The 19,564-nt window shown below is 48.3% G+C and overlaps 1 protein-coding gene across 1 annotated transcript; it reads right to left on the reverse strand.

Moving 5' to 3' along the window:
- Positions 1-2,961: 2,961 nt before the first annotated feature.
- Positions 2,962-13,633, reverse strand: LOC6541200 (protein Optix). Its single transcript, XM_001970492.3, has 4 exons — positions 12,500-13,633; positions 11,365-11,483; positions 10,438-10,687; positions 2,962-4,292 (listed from the first exon to the last, which is right to left on the reverse strand). Exons 1-4 carry the CDS (start codon positions 12,784-12,786, stop codon positions 3,476-3,478), a joined length of 1,473 nt encoding a protein of 490 aa, XP_001970528.1. The 5' UTR covers positions 12,787-13,633; the 3' UTR covers positions 2,962-3,475.
- Between the last annotated feature and the right edge of the window lie 5,931 nt (positions 13,634-19,564).

Below are 19,564 nucleotides of genomic sequence, written 5' to 3' on the forward strand. Positions count from 1 at the left end.
CGGACCCCCGCCCCTTTTCCACCCCCCTGCATAAGGGGGCAAATGTCAGTCAAAAGATTTAAAGATGCGCACGTTAAATGTTTTATATTGTGGTAAGCGCTCGCTGTCTATGTGTGTTTGCACTGGCTTTGTCGATAAGCTCTGCCACAGTGGCTCAAGAGTTGCCAAAAAATGTGTTTGGTACAAATAGTAAATAGTTGGGATGGTGATAATTAACTAGCGACTTTTCCCAAGCAACCAAATTGAAAACATAAAATTAATAATAGATTTCCTCCACAGAGGACAGCATGGAGAGTTGGCCCTTAAATAAAATACAGTAATATGCGAGTATGTAAGACAGGTAGCCATTTTAAGCACAGTTCCAACTGGTTTCTTATCTATTTTTATAATTTATGCAAGCCCATTCAAACTAATAACTTTGACAAGTGCGTTTGTCCAAATATTTTGTGTGAGCACCATGAGTTGGCACTCCACTGTGCGAGTTCTTTGTGCGGGAGTTGCTGGATGGCAATTGCCAGGCGAGACGACCCATGGAAGCGATGGGAATGGGGATGGGGCAGGGAACTGCGGACAAATTGACAAAAAATAGGCAGGGATCGAGGCGCGGGGAGGGAGAATTCGGCCAGAGGGTGCATAAACTCGATTTGGAATACGTAAACCTTTGCACTGGGGCTTTCATTCTGCGGTTAACCTAATTGAGTCGTCTTGTAAAATATGTAAATGCAACCACAACAGTCCGAGGTTGTTTGACTGCTCCGTGGCGTTAATAATTACGTGCAGCAACCCTCGACGGTCGAAATTTGGCGACAACGCATTAATTTGATGAAACAACAACAGGAGCTTTTGCCAGACGCGACAGTCAGCCAGTCGATCAGTCAATCAGCCAACCAGCCAGCCAGTCAATTAGTCAATCAGTCAATGAGGAGCCACCCCTTGTGGGCGATGCACTTGGGCTCCTGTAATTGGTAAATGGCCCTCGAGTGACGCATTCCCGCGCTGGCCAAGTGTAAAATCAATTACTGGGTCGGCCCAGCTAATTGGAGCCATATGGCGTCCGTCTAGCGCCTATTGATTCCGAATTCCAAATTCCAAATTCCGAATTCCGAGTACCCAGGCCACAGCGGTGCCAAATCCAAATCCAAATACCAACTCCAGACGACGCCGAAAATTGGAGGGTTGCAGGAAACAGGGTCAAAAGTGTCACATCATGCATAATGATGACGGTGATGAGGCGACGCGACTCGACTCAACTCAACTCAACTCAAGTCGACTCGCCTAAAAATAAAACGTGAAACGGCCGAAATGGCCGAAATGCCTGCAGTGGAAATTAACTGACAATGCGGCGTATACTTAATGCGCCCGGTGCCCAGCTACTGATAATTGCGCCTTCAAGTGTTTCTTTCGCTGACTGTCGGACGCCTGACAACTTGCACATGCTCGCAGTCGTGGTCCTCCCTCTGCCCACCCCTCATCTGGATGGTACCTTGGGCCCCCAGTCTCACCTTGTAATTTGAGCCGAAAATTTGTTGGAAAAAGGAAGCACTTATATCCAACTAGTCAGTCAGTCATCCATCCACGTTTGGCCCATCAATCCGGGCAAGTGAGTCTGTGGCGCTAGCAGCAGATTAGATCGCGCACTCGGGCACTGAGAGAAATACTCTAAGCCTACTGGACGAGGTCAATCTAATATGGCTCCTTGCTTATTCAACCATATTTCATACGTACATCTTCAAGAAGCGAATTTTGTGGGGAAGATAAAGGGATGTGGAATCCAACTTCAAAGCATAACTATACTTTTAAATACTTATCCAGCACCAGATAATATTTTTTCTTTAAATTAAGGCTAATTAAATCTACTTTTAACCAGCCAGAGAAACTGGCCCTAAAACTTCAGAGATGGTTAATATCAAACTGCTTATAAGCGAATTCTTCGCGTTGGTTGGCCAAATTTTTCCGTGTGTGCTGGAACGATTCTGTATTCGATATATGCACATATACATAAATGCAGTCTGTTCCCAGGGAAGATCGGAAAGGCTTTTGAGTCCATAATGACGATGATGTGGTGCATTTGTGTGAGTGACAGTGACGCGTCAGTTTTTCATCTCGCTGCATTTTCGGTGAGAGGTTGTGGATTCGGTTGTGGTGGATGTGGATGTGGATGCATCGTGTGTTTGCCCACAGCATTGGATATTTTCATAAGGCAGCTAAGTAAACCACTCAAGTAGGACATGGCAAGGCCGGACATGTCATCGCTGGCGCCATCCGCCGACGCCATCAGCTCGGTTCTGGGATCTCCGTCCTCGGATCGCGGTGCTCAGTTCCCAGTTCACTTGGGCTGGAGTGAGAGGCTACCACTGGCACGGCCACCGATCTTGGATGTTGTTCTTTCCCCTCGGACTTGACTTGGCTTTCGCCCGACTCCGACTCCGACTCCGACTACGACTCTTGTGGATGTTTACACAGAAACTGATATTTTATTTCAAAATATCAACAGACCTCGGGAAACACAATGGCAACAGCGGGAGCAACATTAGCAGCAGATGGATAGTTGGTAGTATCAGCCCGAGGAAAGCGAACTCCCCTCCCCTTGCGGTTTTTCCAGTTTCCACTGCCTGTTTACCCAGCAGTCTGTGTTTTTGTAAAAGAGGCACTTGATGGCCAACAAAGTAATGTAATGGGCAGGATATTCCGACGTTTTTATCCTGGCTTATTGATTTGTTGGGCAGAAGCATTACGTAACGTAATTTTTTCACTAAAACTGAATATATTCCCATTTGCTTTCAAATGCCCTGAAAGGACATTCATCACCATTCTTTTTGCAGTTGCACCGGAGACACCGAATACAAAAATGCAAATAAATAATTATCGTAATTATCTCACGATTATAGTAGGATTTACGCGACTTTTCCAGTCCGATTCGGTTTCCATTTCCATATCTCCAACAAACAACGCATTTTTGTGTAATGATTCAAATTCTTAACTGTTCATTCGGTTTTATTGCAATCTAATTGTATACGTAAGCTCTATGATTTGCATACTTAAACTCTATTTACAAATACGTACACACACACAAAATTAGAATGAAAACGTATCGAATTCAAGTTCAGTTTTGGGGCCACTGGGACCGCCATCTGGATTAGCTCTAAATCTGTATCTCAGTTTCCATCCGGCTTAAATGGCTATCTTTGAAGAGTGAGTGTGCGACGCTTGCGATTTGCTGCTGCTGGATAACGGTATAGGTATAGGTGTAGGTATAGGTGAAGGTATGGTATTACGGGTCATGATATAGGAAACAGTTCCGGATCGAATATTGCTCGAATCCGCCGCTGGGATGCGCTTAACTACGGGCTAACTTAGAAGTACAATTGAAACAATCTGAATAGCTGGGCCTTAGTGCTTCGGAGCTTGTGAGGATTGGGATTGGGCTGGGTTAGTGTGGGTGGGCATACAGGTGGACACCTCAGACCCGCTGATATCATGTGATCTCGGGAGCACTGTGCTTCAGTTCCGGAGACGTGGAGAAGGGCCGATGGAGCATCAGTTGGCCACTGTGATGGTAGCCCATGGTGGTGGGCTCATGGTGTTGGTTGCCACCTCCTCCTCCGCCTGATGCTGCCGCCGCCACTGCCGTGGAGTTGAGCTTCTCCGGCGAGTTGATCCTCAGCTTCGGTGGCGGATGCGGTGGTCCATGTCCACCTGGAACACACTCCACACTGTATGCAGCCGCGTAGGCCGGATGATGCAGTGGTGGTCCGCCAGTTGCCCCATTCAGTGCCAGCGGCTGCGGCAGCTGCGGATGCGGACGCAGGACAATCGGCTGGATGGGGAACTGCTGCGACATCTCCTTCAGGTTGCTGAAGCTCTGCAGGTAACAGCCGGCGCTGAAGAGACTGGTGGCCGCGTCCAGCTTGAACGGTGGCAGGCAGCCCGGACCGGTCAGCGGTCCTCCGGGTCCGCCGGCTGCGCCGGCCGCCCCGCCCCCGTAACCCGCTGGCAGTTGGGGCGGCGTGTGGGTGGGCGAGGCCAGCGGCAGGGGCAGGGAGAGGGGCAGTGGCAGCGCTCCGCTCAGATCCCGCGGCTTGTCGTCGTCCACGCTCAGGCTCTCCTCCCGGTCGTTGGCGCCGTTGGAGGTGCTGCCCGGACTGTGCTGCAGCTGCAGGCTGCTGGGCACCGGCGAGTGGGTGCCCAGCGAGATGTCCGAGTCGGAGCTGTCCGAGGGCGTCGGCGAGGCAGCTCCGTCCGCCCGCCGGCTGCGGCAGCTCATGCCCGAGTTGTTCTGGCTATGCTGGATGCTGGAAGTGGGCAGAAACGGGGAGAATGTGTTAGCACTTATACATCAAACTCAATCTAATATACATGAACAAACTAGAGGGTAAGTTGGGAATTAATCATCATGGAGCAAGCTTTCAATATTTTCTTGACAGACCCTTTATCTGGCCTGTCATGGCTATTTTGGAGTTAATTTATAGTGATCTGTAACTGTTTAGCTTCCACTAAAAGCCGTAGCTGATCGAATGCCGATAGAATTCGAGAGGTTCCCCAGGCCCTTCCCCACGCCATTCCCTCGCAGTTTCACGGCTTTTTTCCGCCTCGCCAGATGAAGACATCAAGGCATCAAGGCATCGGCATCGGCATCGGAATCGTCGGCATCGTTAATTAGTCGATGCTGGACAGTTGCAGTGGCCGCGGCTAAACGCCCATTAAGGCGGCCCATTTGTCGCTGCCCCCGGAGCAACGGGGGGCCAAAGGAGCAGGGGCAGCACATAAATCTGACACAACTTTCACACATGCTTAAGATAAATCGTCTGTGGCCAAAACAAAAGACGCGCCATCTGACCAGAAGATGACTTGATTAGCCGCCATGGATTTAACACCGGCAGCGGGCAGGAGATCCCAACCCGGCCAGGAGGGGCGGGGGAGCATATACATTCTCATATACATCATCATTTGCCATCACGCCATGACTCCTGCAATGTCATAATTATCGGTTAGGATTCGCTCAACTTGCTGCAATTTGTTCCCCTTCTGGCTGCCTTTGGCTGCCCCCGAGATCCTGGAGCGGCTCGTGTTGTGTGATTAATGGTGCTCCACCGGCATGGGCACTCCGGTGCGGGAGCAGGGACACCACCACCATCACCACCATCAGCGCGACTCAGTTGGAGCTGCGAAATGTATCTGCGGCTACCTTTCGGGGCCCTTTGTCTCGGAGGGAGCACTAAATCGTTTAGTTGCCTAATGTGCCAACTTGATAGATCACTCACAGTCCGCTGAATTGGGCAAGAGATCGGGACTTCCCGCTGCTGGGATACTCCCCAAAGCAGGCCCTTCCGATTAGAAAGGTTTTTCGGCTCGTTTTTTGAGTTCTCAGCTATCGGATTTGAGTAATTGGAACCTAACTATGGGAACTTGGACGGCATTCTGTGTGTGGTGGGTCTGGGAGGTGAAACTCTAGAAGGGCTCATGAAAACCTAACTCTTATTTAAAATACATTTATAAATATAATATATCCCAATTATAAAGTAAAGCATTATAATATTGGTCTGTGCGTATGCCATAGAGGAAGTCGATTCCAACACACCATCTATAGGCATCTTATGATGCCTCAATCTGAATTAATAATTCTAAAAGGTTTGGATAATACACTTCCCAGAAATGGTAACTGGAGCCACCACTATTAGGATCGATGAGGTGAAACCCCAAGTCAAAGCCCACGATGCTGGAGTCCTTGTGAAAGCTTCTGGTAGCCAGATTTTTGGCACGGGCGACTCAAGGCCATTTTCACACACGAATGGAGCGACTGGAGTTGCTGCGACTTGGCACGCTCGGCTTGAGCCCAGAAACCGAAAACTTGGATGCACGAATATGATATACGTTTTCCACACAATTGACTAGGCAGCGAGAGGTTTACGGCTAAGGGCAGGGACAAGGGCAAGGACAAGGGCAAAGGGTTCACCGAAATCGGATACCCTGTGGCACCTAACCTAACCGAAGTGACACGTATGTAATTACCCGCCTGGACATGGCCAGTCCGAGGAGCTGGATGTGCGGAGTAACCCGAGATGCATTGAAATGCTCCTTAATCGGCTCATGTCAGAAGATGGGGATTCCGATTCGATTCGATTCGAATCGAGTCGAGTCGAACTGAAACCCATTGAGGCTGCAAAGAATGCCAGCGGAGTAACACGATCCGCTAGGCCAACAAAAGATGCCCGCCTTAAATATGTGGCTTAAGGACCGAAAGCAGCTAGAAAAGATGGGGAAATCAATGAACCTGCAGGTAACAGAGAGTCAATAGCGCGACAAAATCAGTCGGAAAATTGCAGAGCTCTGCTGGAGCATTTTTCCAATAATTGTGTCAATTCAAATTGAATGCCGTCCGTAAATTGTGTAAATATTTGGACAGGCGCGAGCAGTTAGCATTTAGCAGTTGGCAGTTGGCAGTTGGCAATAAGAGCAGTCCGCAGTCCCAAGGGTTCCTAAATGCAATCAACATTTATTTTATATTTATTCCTTTCTCCGCCCGGAGATCTGTTGACAAACGGGATTTAAATTTGCTCGCATTTGAATATTTCACTTCCAACCCTTGGGCCGCCTGTCCGCTTATTTGTCGAGCCTCTTTCACTTGTCAAGTGAACAAAGGCCACATCCGGTGATGCTGCCTGCCAACCATCCAGCCATCCAGCCATCCTATCCTCCAACTGGCCAGCCGTCGATGAAGAGTCATCCGCCTGCCGATGATGATGACTCGAAGCTGACTTCTTATTAATTTCTTTAATACACTTTCTATGCGGCATTGAAGTGTCCGCATTGAAGCTTCGCTTCCATTCAGCTCATTCTGGGAGTTCAGTTGTGGATACACCGAGAGAAACACTTACAAATAATATATTAATATATTTGTATCGATTCCCATTTACTTTGGAGGCACCTGAGCTTATGCCCACTTATTGTCCTGAAGTGCACTGCCAATATCCCATACATTGCCCCAGTTTCTCTCTGTGTAACTTCTGGGTAACTCCAACGGCTGCTCCCCTTGGAGAGCTGATTGTATATTTTTCTCACAAGCCACCGAAAACGGTAGTTGGTGTTGTGCAAACAGCGTCGAGTGGTCCGAGTTCAGCTCCCTCGGATCGCATGGAGCATGGGCATGGGCATGGGCATGGATGGCATGGATGGTATGGGTACTTATGGGGCTCGAGAGCCCTGTCCGAGCGCTCGGACAAGTGGGCCCTCCGATTCGGATATTGACAATGGATGGGGATGGGAATATCAGCTTCTGCATCTTCCTTTCTTCATTAGAATTCTAGAGAGGCTGGGAATCGATGGACAAAAACCACTTCAAGCTTGGCTTGTGTATATTTCGGACGATATCTGCTGTCCCCAAGTGCGTGTTTGTTGATTTGATTGATAATTGACATTTACAACATATTTGCTGGGTGCTCAACTGTATTACACTCTGCCCGCAACCCAAATGTTGGCTGATTCGATTTCGTGTTCTGGACAAATCGCTCGCTCAACGACGCCCACTGTGCTCCTAATTTGGCCAGCGCTTCTGGACTGGAGATGGATGGATGGTTGGTTGCTGGTTGCATGTGGGCGAAGCTCATCTTATATCCATCTCCAGTGGCTGTCCACGAGCCACGCATTTCGCTCGCCGGGTAATTCACGCAATATAACCATCGGCGCGAGGCGGATTCAGTGGATTGAATGGATTCACTTTATTCATTTGATTCGGGGCTCCATTTGGCCAAGAGTTTCGTATCGCTGTCGTTCATCGTCGAGTGGCAATTGTAATTGATCAAAATCAAGTCTCGAGCCGGGGCTGCGGCTTAATGAATTTGCACAATAGAAGCTTCTCGTTTTGTTTTTTCCAATGATTTGTGAAATCGCTTGTGACTCAGCCATTAATGCGCGCAGATGTATTCGAATTATCTTAATCCATTCAACTAGCAATGACAGTACCATTAATTGGTACACACATTTGTTAAAGTTTGGGAATGAAAGTATCAGTTCCACCATCTAGCTATGATCTTTGCACGCATGTATCATAATCCAGAAAGTTGTAGAATACCTCTCGATCGGAGTAAGGAACAGTAACCACTGAATCAATATCCAGTTAGCAAGGCACGATTAATTGCGTTCCCATCCGCTCCTCAATGGGCATTGCACGCCCGAGGGTTCCGCTGAATCAGACAAATGGTGATGACTGGGGCATCTGGGTCTTACGGCAGGCATTCAGATGCCTGTCCAGAATTCCTGTATAATGCGCGGCAATCTTGATTTTGAATATCTTGCAACTGCCACTGCCACTGCCGCTGCAACTGCCGCTGCAACTGCAACTGCACTCCACTTGCAATGGCCACTTGGTGGTTGGAGGCATCAGAGCATGACAAGTCAGCAGCGCCAAGTTTCCGCCGTAACGACTCAAGTCGAGTTGAGTCGATCAATCTCCGATGTCTTAATTACTCAATTCGGGAGCGGGAAACGCGCCGCTGCCTTTCTCCGCGGAGCCTTTCTAATAGAGTGGATTGCATTGGAGCTGTGCATTTGATTGATTTACCATCTCGTCCGGGCAGCAAACAGCCGTTTGACATCGCGGCTCCTTCAGCCTTCACGAGCTCGTTTCCCAGCTCCAGCTGCCTTTCCATGCCCTTCCTCGGGGCGCTTCAGTTCTGGCCAAGAGGTGGCACAGCTTTCCAGGACTCTAATAGCTATGTTACCTTGTTTTTGGTACTACGGAGGATCAAGGGATCCAGTCAATTGAATTGGAATTGGAGCTTACTGAATAATTTTGTGAATTATATAGATGTTACGGAATCATATTCCATAATTATTAGTATTAATAAGGCACTGGGAAGGGTGTGGACAGATTCGGCTGGGATACTTGTCCTGCCGTTCGCGACTCCGACTTGTCCGCCTGTCGCATTTGGTTCGCACAAGTGCAGTAGCAAAAATGTTAACAATTTTCAGCGCACAATGCTGGAACAGTCAGCGCCTGCTGGCTGGGCCTGGTTGGGTCTGGTTTGGGTCTGGTTTGGGTAGTCGGTTAGAATGGGTCTGGAACCCCTTCCGCTGCCCCGGAGCCGCGTTGAGGACGCCCCTGTCTGCCGCCTGGCGCTGTCGAAGCTGTCTGGCCGTCGCATATGAACGGCTTTTAATTTCATATTTTTTATATGGGCATACTTAGTGTTTCGTATCGCCAGTGCGCCTTTTTGTCTCATCTCGGGGGCTTTTGCTGTGCCGCCGCTGCTTAATAACACGATGACTACACGAAACCTCGGAGCCCAAAACTCGAACCTCCAATTCGAGCTGGGATCCGCGGATCGGCGGATCGGCGGATCTGCGGATCGAGTGCGGATGGAGTTGTAATGGCCGCGTATCCGTGGCTGCTGCCGCTTTACAAGCGAAATAATCGCCATCATTTTAACTAATGACCCGCTCGCATCTGGTTTTTATTCGTATTTGTATACTCCTTATTTCATTTTTTTGGGGGCTATGCCGTTTGCTTGGCGCTTTGTGCAGATTCATTCAATTTGAGACGAGACCGCTGCCGATGCTGCTCCTAACTTAATAAACACGGCTCTTTGGATGGGATCTCTGGCTGGATGGGGCTGCGGGGCTGTGGAGCTGCCAGGTTTCCGAGGAATGCCAAATGTTGTCTCGATTTGTTTTACTTTTCCTTTTGCTTTTCCCTCTTGCTTTTTTTGTGAGCAGGTAGAACTTGAAATATTTGCGCATCTGCAGGAGCAGCCAAACACTTGAGTGGACTACGATTTCGACTCCAGATCTGCGACTCCAGCTCCAGCTCCGACTCCGGATTTCTTGCAGTGTCATTCCACTTAACTTGCCTTCTTTCACTTCGAGCGGATCTTCTTCATTTCAACTTCGCGCGAATTGGTCGAGTTTTAACTTCTCCTGCCCATTTTCGCAAGCGGTTGCACCTTTCCAGCTGAAGCTGAAGCTGAAGCTGAAGCTGAAGCTGAAGCTGAAGCATGAGCTGCGTTTACACTGTCATCATCGTCATGATCATCGCTATCATGATCGTCATCTCTGTTCGTTGGCTCCTCCACCATTACGGCCAGGCCAAGACTCATACCCAAGCCCAAGCCCAAACCCATCGTCATCGTCGGCGGTCAGTTTAATGTGGCCAAAAAGCGACGACCGCAACAAACAGCAGAAATCGAGATCGCTTCACTGGGTGCCGCCACCGCTGCCGCAGATCGGCACGGATCAATGAAATGGAAACGCTCCTGTGCGACCCCCCCACTGCATCCACCTCGTCCACCTCGTCCACCTCACCCACTGCACCCGCTCTCCGGAGGATGATATCCGCTTACCCGCCCGATCGGGTTACCAATCCAGACCCAGACCCGTCTAACTCCAAACTCCAAGCTCCGAGCTCCTATGGCTAATTGAGGCGTTCGATGGTCGATAACTTACCGATTCTTGGCCGCAGCAGCCCGATCCCGCTGGCGGCGGTTCTTGAACCAGTTGCCCACTTGCGTGGGATTCAGGCCGGTGGCCTTGGCCAGCTCCCGCTTCTTGGTGGGATTCGGGTAGGGATCCTGTAGGTACCATTCGCGCAGTAGGCTCCGCGTGCGCTCCTTGAAGCAGTGCGTCTTCTGCTCGCCGTCCCAGATCGTCGGCGGCAGGGGGAACTTCTTTCGCACCCGATACTTGTCCACGGGGCCTGCAAGTTCGAATTGGAGTTGGATCAATCAGAATATGGTATTGTTTTAAGAGGACAGTTTGCTCTTAATACAATTTATAGCCGAAAACACTAAACAAATAAACTCAAGAAGTTAACGTGTTTATTTGTAAGAATGTTAAAGAAACACTACGTGTAACAAATATGAATTATATTTCTAAATATAAAACGGGTTTGATAATCTTAAATTAAAAGCCATTAGGATAGTTCCAATGTATTGCTTTAGATACTCAGTGAGTTAGAACACTGAAAAACTGGTTTATGAACGATACAATTGAGCAGACAGCTACAAGTTAAATTATTAACAAATTTTAAAGTATATCGTATCCGATTTAATTGTGCCAATAATACAAATAAAATTGGGAAGTAAGCGATTACGTTTGCCATTTGTCGGATTTTCTAAAACACGTTTTGTGCTTACTTGAATTTGTTTCAACCAATATGTAATAAGTAACACATGTAATCAATATGGATGATGATAACACTTTGCGGTCTGCTAGTAAACAGATGAGGCTAGGACCATTGGCGTAAAATCTAACTCTTTTTGGCTTTGGCTAGTGTTTCTGTAAAGTATGTTTGTGGATGAATCTCCGTCATGGGAGATTCACTCTTCCAGCAGCTAGCGTATCATCTAGCTTAAAAGTGAATGCTTTACTCACCCAGGGATCGACCGCGCAGCTTCTCGGCCTCAATGTAGTGGGCCTCCAGCCACATGGCCTGCAGTTTGCCGTAGGACGCCTTAGTAAACTTATGATTCTCTATTATTGCATAAAGTTCCCTGAAAAGAGAGCCAGATCGAGGTGGTCCAGTGTGAGTATCTGCAGTCGAACTTAAGTTAATGTGCGCAATTTGCTATCCTAATTTCAACCCATCCACCCATCCACCCCAGGGTCCTTTGGGCTTTTGGGACTTCCCGCTGGGAAAGCCATCCCCACCTCCTGGTTCTTACACCCCTCGACGCTCGGCGGGCGTCCATATGTATTTTGAAACAATTTCATAAGCATTTATTGTCGTCACTGGTGCTGACAGCTCGGTTGAGTACGTCAAATGGTTTTAATTGGAAGTCGTTTATTTACCAAGTCAAAGCAATCAAATCACTTGCATCGCATCGCCAGATCCGTATGTGCAAGCCCAGGCCATATATGTACTGTATCTGGACATTGATTGATTATACTCGAATTACACGGCCGCTGGAGCTGCAGTCAGATGAGATGCAAAACCTGATGCAACCGTTTATAGTTGTGATTGCCTCCGCCGACCGGGTAATAGTCGCTATCGATTGCCAGGGACCTGTTTTGCCCACTTTGAGATGCGGCAAATGGCTGACTTGGCTAGGCGAAGATCACGCGGCTAAGTCTATCTGAGGAAGGAAGGATAGATAGGAAAGCTAATCTTTCGCCAACATTTGTGAGGGCTCATTGCGAAATTCCCATTGGAGCGGCTTGTTTCCGGTTGTCTTAGAAGCCCGAGTGAAATGTGAGAACTTAGAATGTCGTGGCGACGGAAGCCGAAACCCCGATCCTGGCGTGGAGCCTATTGTTCGGTCGGTGTTTTATTAATCAAGCCTGCTCCACTTGGCTTTGGGCAGCAGCGAGTTCTTTAATTAGTAAATTAATGCCTTTGTTTATTAATTTAGCCGCGCATTGTGCCCTCATTAAGCTGTCGCTGTGCAAAACTATCGGATGTCGGGGTTAATCAGGACAGGAGGTTGGGACTCTGGGACTCTGGGTTGCTGCTCTTCTGATTTTCTGAGAGTGTCATTCGAGGAGGGGGCTTTGTCTGGCGGATTCCTACCTGAAGTTGCCCACATGGTAGGCGACCACTGCGCGGGCACGGAGCACCGCCTCGCAGTTGAGGATCTCGTGCATGTTGGGCAGGGCCACCGGCAGGCTCCAGAGGAAGCGGGCCAACCGCTCGATGTCGCCGGAGTCCTCGAGCGTCTTGCACACGATCTCCACCTGGGCGGCGGAGAAGGCCAGCGTTGGAACGGCCAGGATGGGGCTGGGTGCTATAATCTGGTGGTGCGTGGGCGAGAAGCTCCCTGAGGGCGGCTGTTTGCCCTCCGTCGGTCCAACGGCCATTTTATTCGTTGAATCCACTGTGAACAAATGGGCATACTACTCTCCACCGGAACGAAGCAATCTTGCTGGGCACTACACTGGTTTAGTCACTAATTCAATTCCTTTGCTCTGTTTTTCTTTTTACGTAATTTATTTGTTCACTTGCACTTGGGTTGCTCGATCCGATTCAATCCGGTCGATTCAATCCGGTTCGATAGCGTTTTACGGATTGGCGTTAGCACTCTGCACGCGCGATCGAGGGCATCTGGCCGTCAGGATGTGTGAGGTCGCCACCGGTTCGACTGGCGTACGGTTCCAAATGATTGCCAATGAGCCAGCTCATGAATGCGATACCCGTGCCCGGTCCACGAACGGAGCGCAACTGCTGCTCCACATCGAAGCGATACAGGGGGCCTTTGGCTATGGATATAACCGATGCGGTGCGGTGCGATACGATCCAGCGAGCGAGAGAGCGACCAACCAAACGGCCAACCGAGCGCGCAAAAAATACGTCAAATAATGGTCTTGTAACTGAGCTGCCCACTAGGCGACGGGAACGGCACAGAAGCTATACACGCTATACACGCTATACACGCTATAGAGGCTATAGAAGCTATGGCTATGGAGCTCAATCGGCAGAGGCAGCAGCAGCAGCAGCAGCAGCGGCAGTAGCGGCAGTAGCAGCACAACAATGACGCGCCACAGATACAGATACTCTGGCTGGCGGCTCGGCTCGGCTCTCCGGCTGCCACTGCTACTGCTTGCCAGCTGCAGACACGGATACAGATAAAGATACAGATACAGCTGCGGACACAGATACGGCCGAGATATGGAAACAGAAACGAGTTGGCACCAATACCAGGCCACAACCAGTTTGCCGCACACACAGATACAGATACGCGAACAGATGCGGATATGGATACTACGACGCACCACCATACCATGGGCACCACTACCACGGGGTGGGCGTGGTCCTCTCTGCTCGCTGCCCTACGGACGTCCCGCTCTGGCGCACGGCCATCCAAAGGCGCCACTCTGGACAGCCGTCTCTTTTCCGCCGCTGCGGTGGTGGCATCGCCTTCATGGGTCTCGTTTAAATGAATCGTACATAAGAGTCGCACTCACACTGGCGCACGGGAACTAATACTGTTGCAGTTCCAGGACACAGCGGTCGTGGAATAGGGGTTACGAACGTTGTGGCTCCGAGGGGTGAGCTGCAGGCAAGCCAGCTCAGATATTGATAAAGAAATCAAATAAAACAACCCGGCAGAACGCAGCAGTCGGGCAGCCGAAATGCCGCACAGTGGGGCGAGATCAGCCGGATTATGTTTATTTGCTGGGCAATATAGGGGGTGATTTATTTGCAGACGATATTTTTCAAGTCATACTGGGATAGCGGAGAATATACATTGCTCGCATACAAGATACTAGATGGAAGGGACTCAAGATCACGCGGATATGAATATTTCCCTATTTATCAAGCTGTTATACATAAGCACTTCAGTTAAATAATTTTTTACCCTTTATATTTGGATAAACCTAAGCCTTTAAAAGCCATACTGTTGATAACGCTTCCTGCAAATGTCCGTTTACCTTTTGCCTCTCTATATTTGTATATTTTGGTGGTTATTGCACTATTCCAAATTACTTTGAGAGTTCTAATAAAATTAGTCTTATAAAGTTACTTAGCCCTCTTTGTAACCACATAATGTAAAGGGAGTAGAACCTACAAAACCAGGAGGTATACTTTAAATGGAAATACTAAGTTTGAAACCGCTGTTCATTGGTTTCGCCTCACGGTAAGTGAAGCATATTGTGTAAGTGTAGCAAAATGTTTGACACCATGTGGTCTGGCAACCTCTGCCGCCCTTCCCCGCAACACCCCCTGCTCCCCAGCCTTTTCCCCTTTTGTGGAGCCCCTACTCTGGGTAAGCCATATCCTTATGCCAGGACGAACATCCAGCCCTCTCCCCTGGCATTTATATGCACATATATATGACCAAGGAGAAAATCACGTTTCCATTTTGGCAAAGGGAACTTTTGATTATGCCCGTCGCATAAGGCAAAATATTCACGAGCAAAAGTTTTTATTGCGGCGCTGTCAGTGCACACCATGGCGTTGGTTCTCGGGTCTGGGTGCTTCATCATGCTCCGGGCCTGACAGGATCCGGAAATACCCAGGAGGAGGGCTGGCGAGGAGGTGGGCTGTGTTCGGCGCAGACAGGGCACACGCTAATGTATCGTTCGCGCTTTGTCCGGAGTGTTAACAGATTAGTTGTTTACATGCCACAAGTAAATGAGTTTTCCAAAAGTGTAGCCGCGGGCTTCAAACGCACCGCCACCCCGGAGACACCCAACACCCCCCACTCCCCACCCCCCACCCACCTGCCACCTCTACCAGCACTTACACACTTACTTTACACCAATGTAAAGCCTCGTACACACATACATAAACCTCGTATATGCATGTACCGCGTAAGAACACAAGCACACGAACATCGCCATTGCTGCCTCGCTCTCTCCGTCTCTTTTCCTCCCCAACCCTCCCCCCTCGAACCTTGTTAAATCTGAACGATGACTTTTTGAGTAGTTGGTTGAACATTTTGGTCAATTGCATTACGTGAGCGACAAACGCTGCGTATGGATGTGAATGGGTGAGTGACGTCGCCACACAGACACTCGCACAGCTCAGATATAGACACAGGGCCAGATACAGATACATTCGCGACGAGATACAGTCTTGCAGATGCTGGCTGATAGCGCACGCTCTGCTCCAGCTCCCACATGGCCACATTATGTGCCGCCACGGCCGATGTCCTCTGAATACGCTCATTATGGTATCGATCACCTTTCCTGCGCCGCAATTGAGGATGGAGTAAGAGATACAATCGCATCACGGCCACTCCGCTGCAGATACATGCTGAAATGCAAATGTAATACCGAAATGCCGCGGGCTATTCGGCTCGAGCAGCGACTTGAGTTCAAAGCAGCGGAGTAGAAAGATTACAGCTGTCTAAGACATGCTAAGGGAAATATATACTAAAGAAATCAGCTTTCGAGTTTCAGTTTCAAAACGAACAGCTACTCATCTTGAATAAGATCGGTAACTTGCAACTATTTTATGCTACTCTATTTTAGAACTCCCAAAACAGACGTGAAAGGAATCATTTTTTAGTAACTACACTTGAAACGGATAAGGGAGTATTTCACTAAGAGGAAAATATTTCGACTTCTGAGGGGATTTTCGAAGTGGAATGGTGTAGCTCATGTTTCATGTTTCACGTTGGGGGATCAATCAGTTGAACAAACATCTTTGAATCAGCTTTGAATCTTAACCCCAGCCATTCTCATCTCCTTCTGAAGGCCAAAAAGCAATCGCAATCCCATTTGAATTGGCTAACGAAGCATGGACTTTCGTCCGGGGTTCCCGGTGGAGCACGGCGTATAATATCATATTGTTGACAATTGCGCTTGCGGTGCTAATCAAAATATCCAACTCCGCGTAGATGAGCAACTTCCCCGTAGTGAGTGAGTGACTTCCAACTGGCTAACTGTGTCACTGGCGCAATCAAATCACACGCCCAGTGGTCCATTAAATGACAAAATTTGCGCACCAAGGCGGCGAGCTCACCCCTTCTGGGCCAGGAGAGCTCTTGAAAGCGGTGTAATTAGGCCAAATACGCATGCCGTTAGGGCGCTCGAGTTCGCTTTGCGAAAACAATTAAAAGGCAATTAAAAGCCATTTCTGATGCGCGCTTGGCCAGGCTTTAAAGGCTTTCCATCGCCACTCTCCACTCGCCACACGCAAAAGGCAACCGCAAACAACAAAGGGACCACCGCACACGGCTGTCTTTCGATGGGGAGCCGCGGGCAGAAAGTAAATCTCTATTATTGCAGTCTAGGGCGCCCTGCCCACATATGGTGGGGTTACGGCGGGAACGCCAAACGCCAAAAATATAATCTAAATGTACTGTGCAGTCGCCTTTTTAGTTTCGGGTTTTCCACCCTCGGGCGAAAGCAAGTTTGGCTGCCCTTTGTCTGCGTCTCAATTTGTTTAAGATAATTTAATCAGATTCCATGTACCTGAATATTTAATATTTATATTTCTGAAGCGGTGGAAGGACGAGGGTTGTGACGAATATTCAAAGGGCACTAGGCGAAAGTAACACCTCAATGTCAATCATTTTTTATTGTATTTCACTTTTAATAGGCGCTCCCATGGTGTCGTTTATTTTCCGACTCAACTGACCCAAGTGTATCCCACATGCAGTACAATATTGTAATACGATTACAAGGACCCCACACAGGGCAAAGGACCTCTGAAAAATGGGACCCCAATTCAATTTAAACGATTTTCCTTTGTGACTTTGGCCAAGAGTTCGTTAACCCAGCCCGAAGGTTGCGAAATATTTGCCAAAAATAAAATGCGAGGGAATAGCAACCAGCTGGGTAATTAAAGGGTTTTGTCGCCGAAAATATTTAATATTTTAATTTATACGAAATTCAATAAATCGAGAAATAAAGCGGAGGAACAGAATTCACGGGCTCAGTGATTGAAAACGAGGATGAAATAACTTCATAAGCAGTGGCGACTGGCAGGGAGGGAAGGGTCAGGATGTGGCACCGATGATGAAAGATCGGCGCTGAGGCAAGGTATTCCTTTAATTTACATCGTTCTTCTTGTTTGGCTCCATCTCCAGCTCCAGCTCCTGCTCCTGCTCCTGTTCCTCCAGACGCGCCGGCGTTTAGAGTGGACTCTTTCGAGGAGTCCCAGGTCCAAGTCCAAGTCAAAGTCACATTGTTATTCCCCAGGACTCACAGATCTCCGAGGGTATATCTTGTTCTGGGGCCTTGCTTGTACTATATGTTTATAATATATAATGCAAAGTTACTAACATAATTTTAGATATTCTATTTAAAGTAACCTAATAATAATTTCATATATTTCTATTTTGATAATTGTCAAAGTCACATTCCACGATTTAGTTGCAAATACGTGTATTTGTAAATGTTACAATCATAAATTATCCAACGAATCAGCGTTACAAAGCAATGTAAATACCCCTTTACTCAGTTCTCTATGTAAAATATTTTTATATCAAATCATATTGTATTATATTATATAGTCCAAATGTATCTATCTACCGACCTCAACATTTAATTTTATTTTACAAAGGGTAGTCGATAGTCGCTACGCCCCACTGCAGCCCTCGCGATCAACTCGCTCCTGGTGCGATTGGGCTGCATTCCATAGTCATAAGGCCGCCGGCGGCTGCGTCGTCCACAAGAAATATCTTTGGGCATTAGGTTGCGCAGGAATGCCAGCGATTCGAGGCAAATGTATTGAGCTGCATTTAATAATTATGATGGGGACGTGGTCGCAAACCGAGCCGACGTGGCTTTACTTTTCGGCTGTGCTGGTCTGTTCTGGTCTGTTCTGTTCCGCCTAATGGATATGTCAAGGAGTGCGGTGACTGTGGAGCGGCTCAGTGTCATCTGCTCGCCCATCGGAATCAGGAGCAGGAGCATGTGGCCGCGGCTACTGTTTGGCCAGCACTGCGCATATTAATCAACGCACCTCTCAGGTGAGCGACGCAGACTCACGCGGGCGAGGAGCTGGCAGGGAACTGCGCATCCTCCTCATCATCGCCATCCGTCGTCAAGTGATACGCGGCACGGAACATGCGTGAAATCTTCTTGTTCTCCCGAACAAGATTAAGCCGCACCAGGAGCGGCGCTAAGGGGGCTGCTAACACATCAAAGTACCAAAGTGAGTAGTGTGCATTCAGTGTTATACTATTAATTATATTACGATTTGAAGGGGAGTTTAGAAAACACAATAGTATAACTTGTTACATTTTTAAATTGCTTGAGAAATAATGAAAATCAATTGACTCAAAGATTCCTAAGATATAATGTAAGATACAATTATGGACAAACTATGGATACTTTTCACAACTGTATTGTAATATATCACTTTATCACTTCCGACCTACCAATGATCAACAGAGTTGATAGTTTACCAAACAAACTAGATGCTCTTCGTGTTTAAATGCCCTTTCTAAACCCCCTCAACCACGCCTCTGTTGGCCCAGTCGGTGTGTACCTGTGCACGCTGCCTTTTATGCGACAGTTTCACCAGTCGTGCCACTTTTGATATTGCCATTGCCACGCAAAAAGTGTGAAATTGTCGGACTACTGGAAAAGCAGCCACCAATTGGGACTTGGAGTGCGACTCCGAATCGGTCGGTTAGCCTGGTGGTTTAATTAAGTCATTAACACCAGGGTCTGTCAGTTTCCAGTGGGCAAACTCTGCTTGCATCCCCCTCACAGCCTCCCTCCGCCGCGCCCATTGTCCTTGTGGACAATATCGAATTTGCCATATTTGGTCAAAATAATCGGGCCCAAATGGTCTGTGGAAGCGATACTGCTGCCCATAAATATATAAATTATGCATTCGGCTACTGTGTAGAGGGGCTCCATCGAATCAGCCTGGGAGCACCACATTCATCAATGCGCTTGACATGTCGCTGCCATGAGAATCGGAATCGGAATCGGGATTGTCTAACAAGCGCTAAGTGGATAATTACTGCGATAGCCGGCTGCCAGCTCGGATTGTCTTAATCGGTGCTAAAAAGCATCATTATACCGTGCATACTCCAAGTAATCACCACTAATGATCGATGCTCTGGTTTTGCATGTGCCCGTCGATCGTTTGCGACGAAGAGGAATGAGTACAGTGAAAGCTACTTAAGTTGATCATAAGGCTGTAATTGTAATGGCAGGTATTTCGGGTGTA

The sequence above is a fragment of the Drosophila erecta genome, unplaced genomic scaffold (assembly GCF_003286155.1).
Source record: "Drosophila erecta strain 14021-0224.00,06,07 unplaced genomic scaffold, DereRS2 tig00000055-arrow-pilon, whole genome shotgun sequence".
NCBI classification, from domain to species: domain Eukaryota; kingdom Metazoa; phylum Arthropoda; class Insecta; order Diptera; family Drosophilidae; genus Drosophila; species Drosophila erecta.

What these genes read in the sequence shown, in the direction of transcription:
- LOC6541200 (XM_001970492.3), bottom strand. Translation starts at nt 12,786, where the DNA reads ATGGCCGTTGGACCGACGGAGGGCAAACAGCCGCCCTCAGGGAGCTTC. An exon ending in TACCATGTGGGCAACTTCAG is followed by an intron (nt 11,484 to 12,499) that starts GTAGGAATCCGC and finishes CTCTCTTTTCAG; the next exon opens with GGAACTTTATGCAATAATAG. An exon ending in GCTGCTGCGGCCAAGAATCG is followed by an intron (nt 4,293 to 10,437) that starts GTAAGTTATCGA and finishes GCCCACTTCCAG; the next exon opens with CATCCAGCATAGCCAGAACA.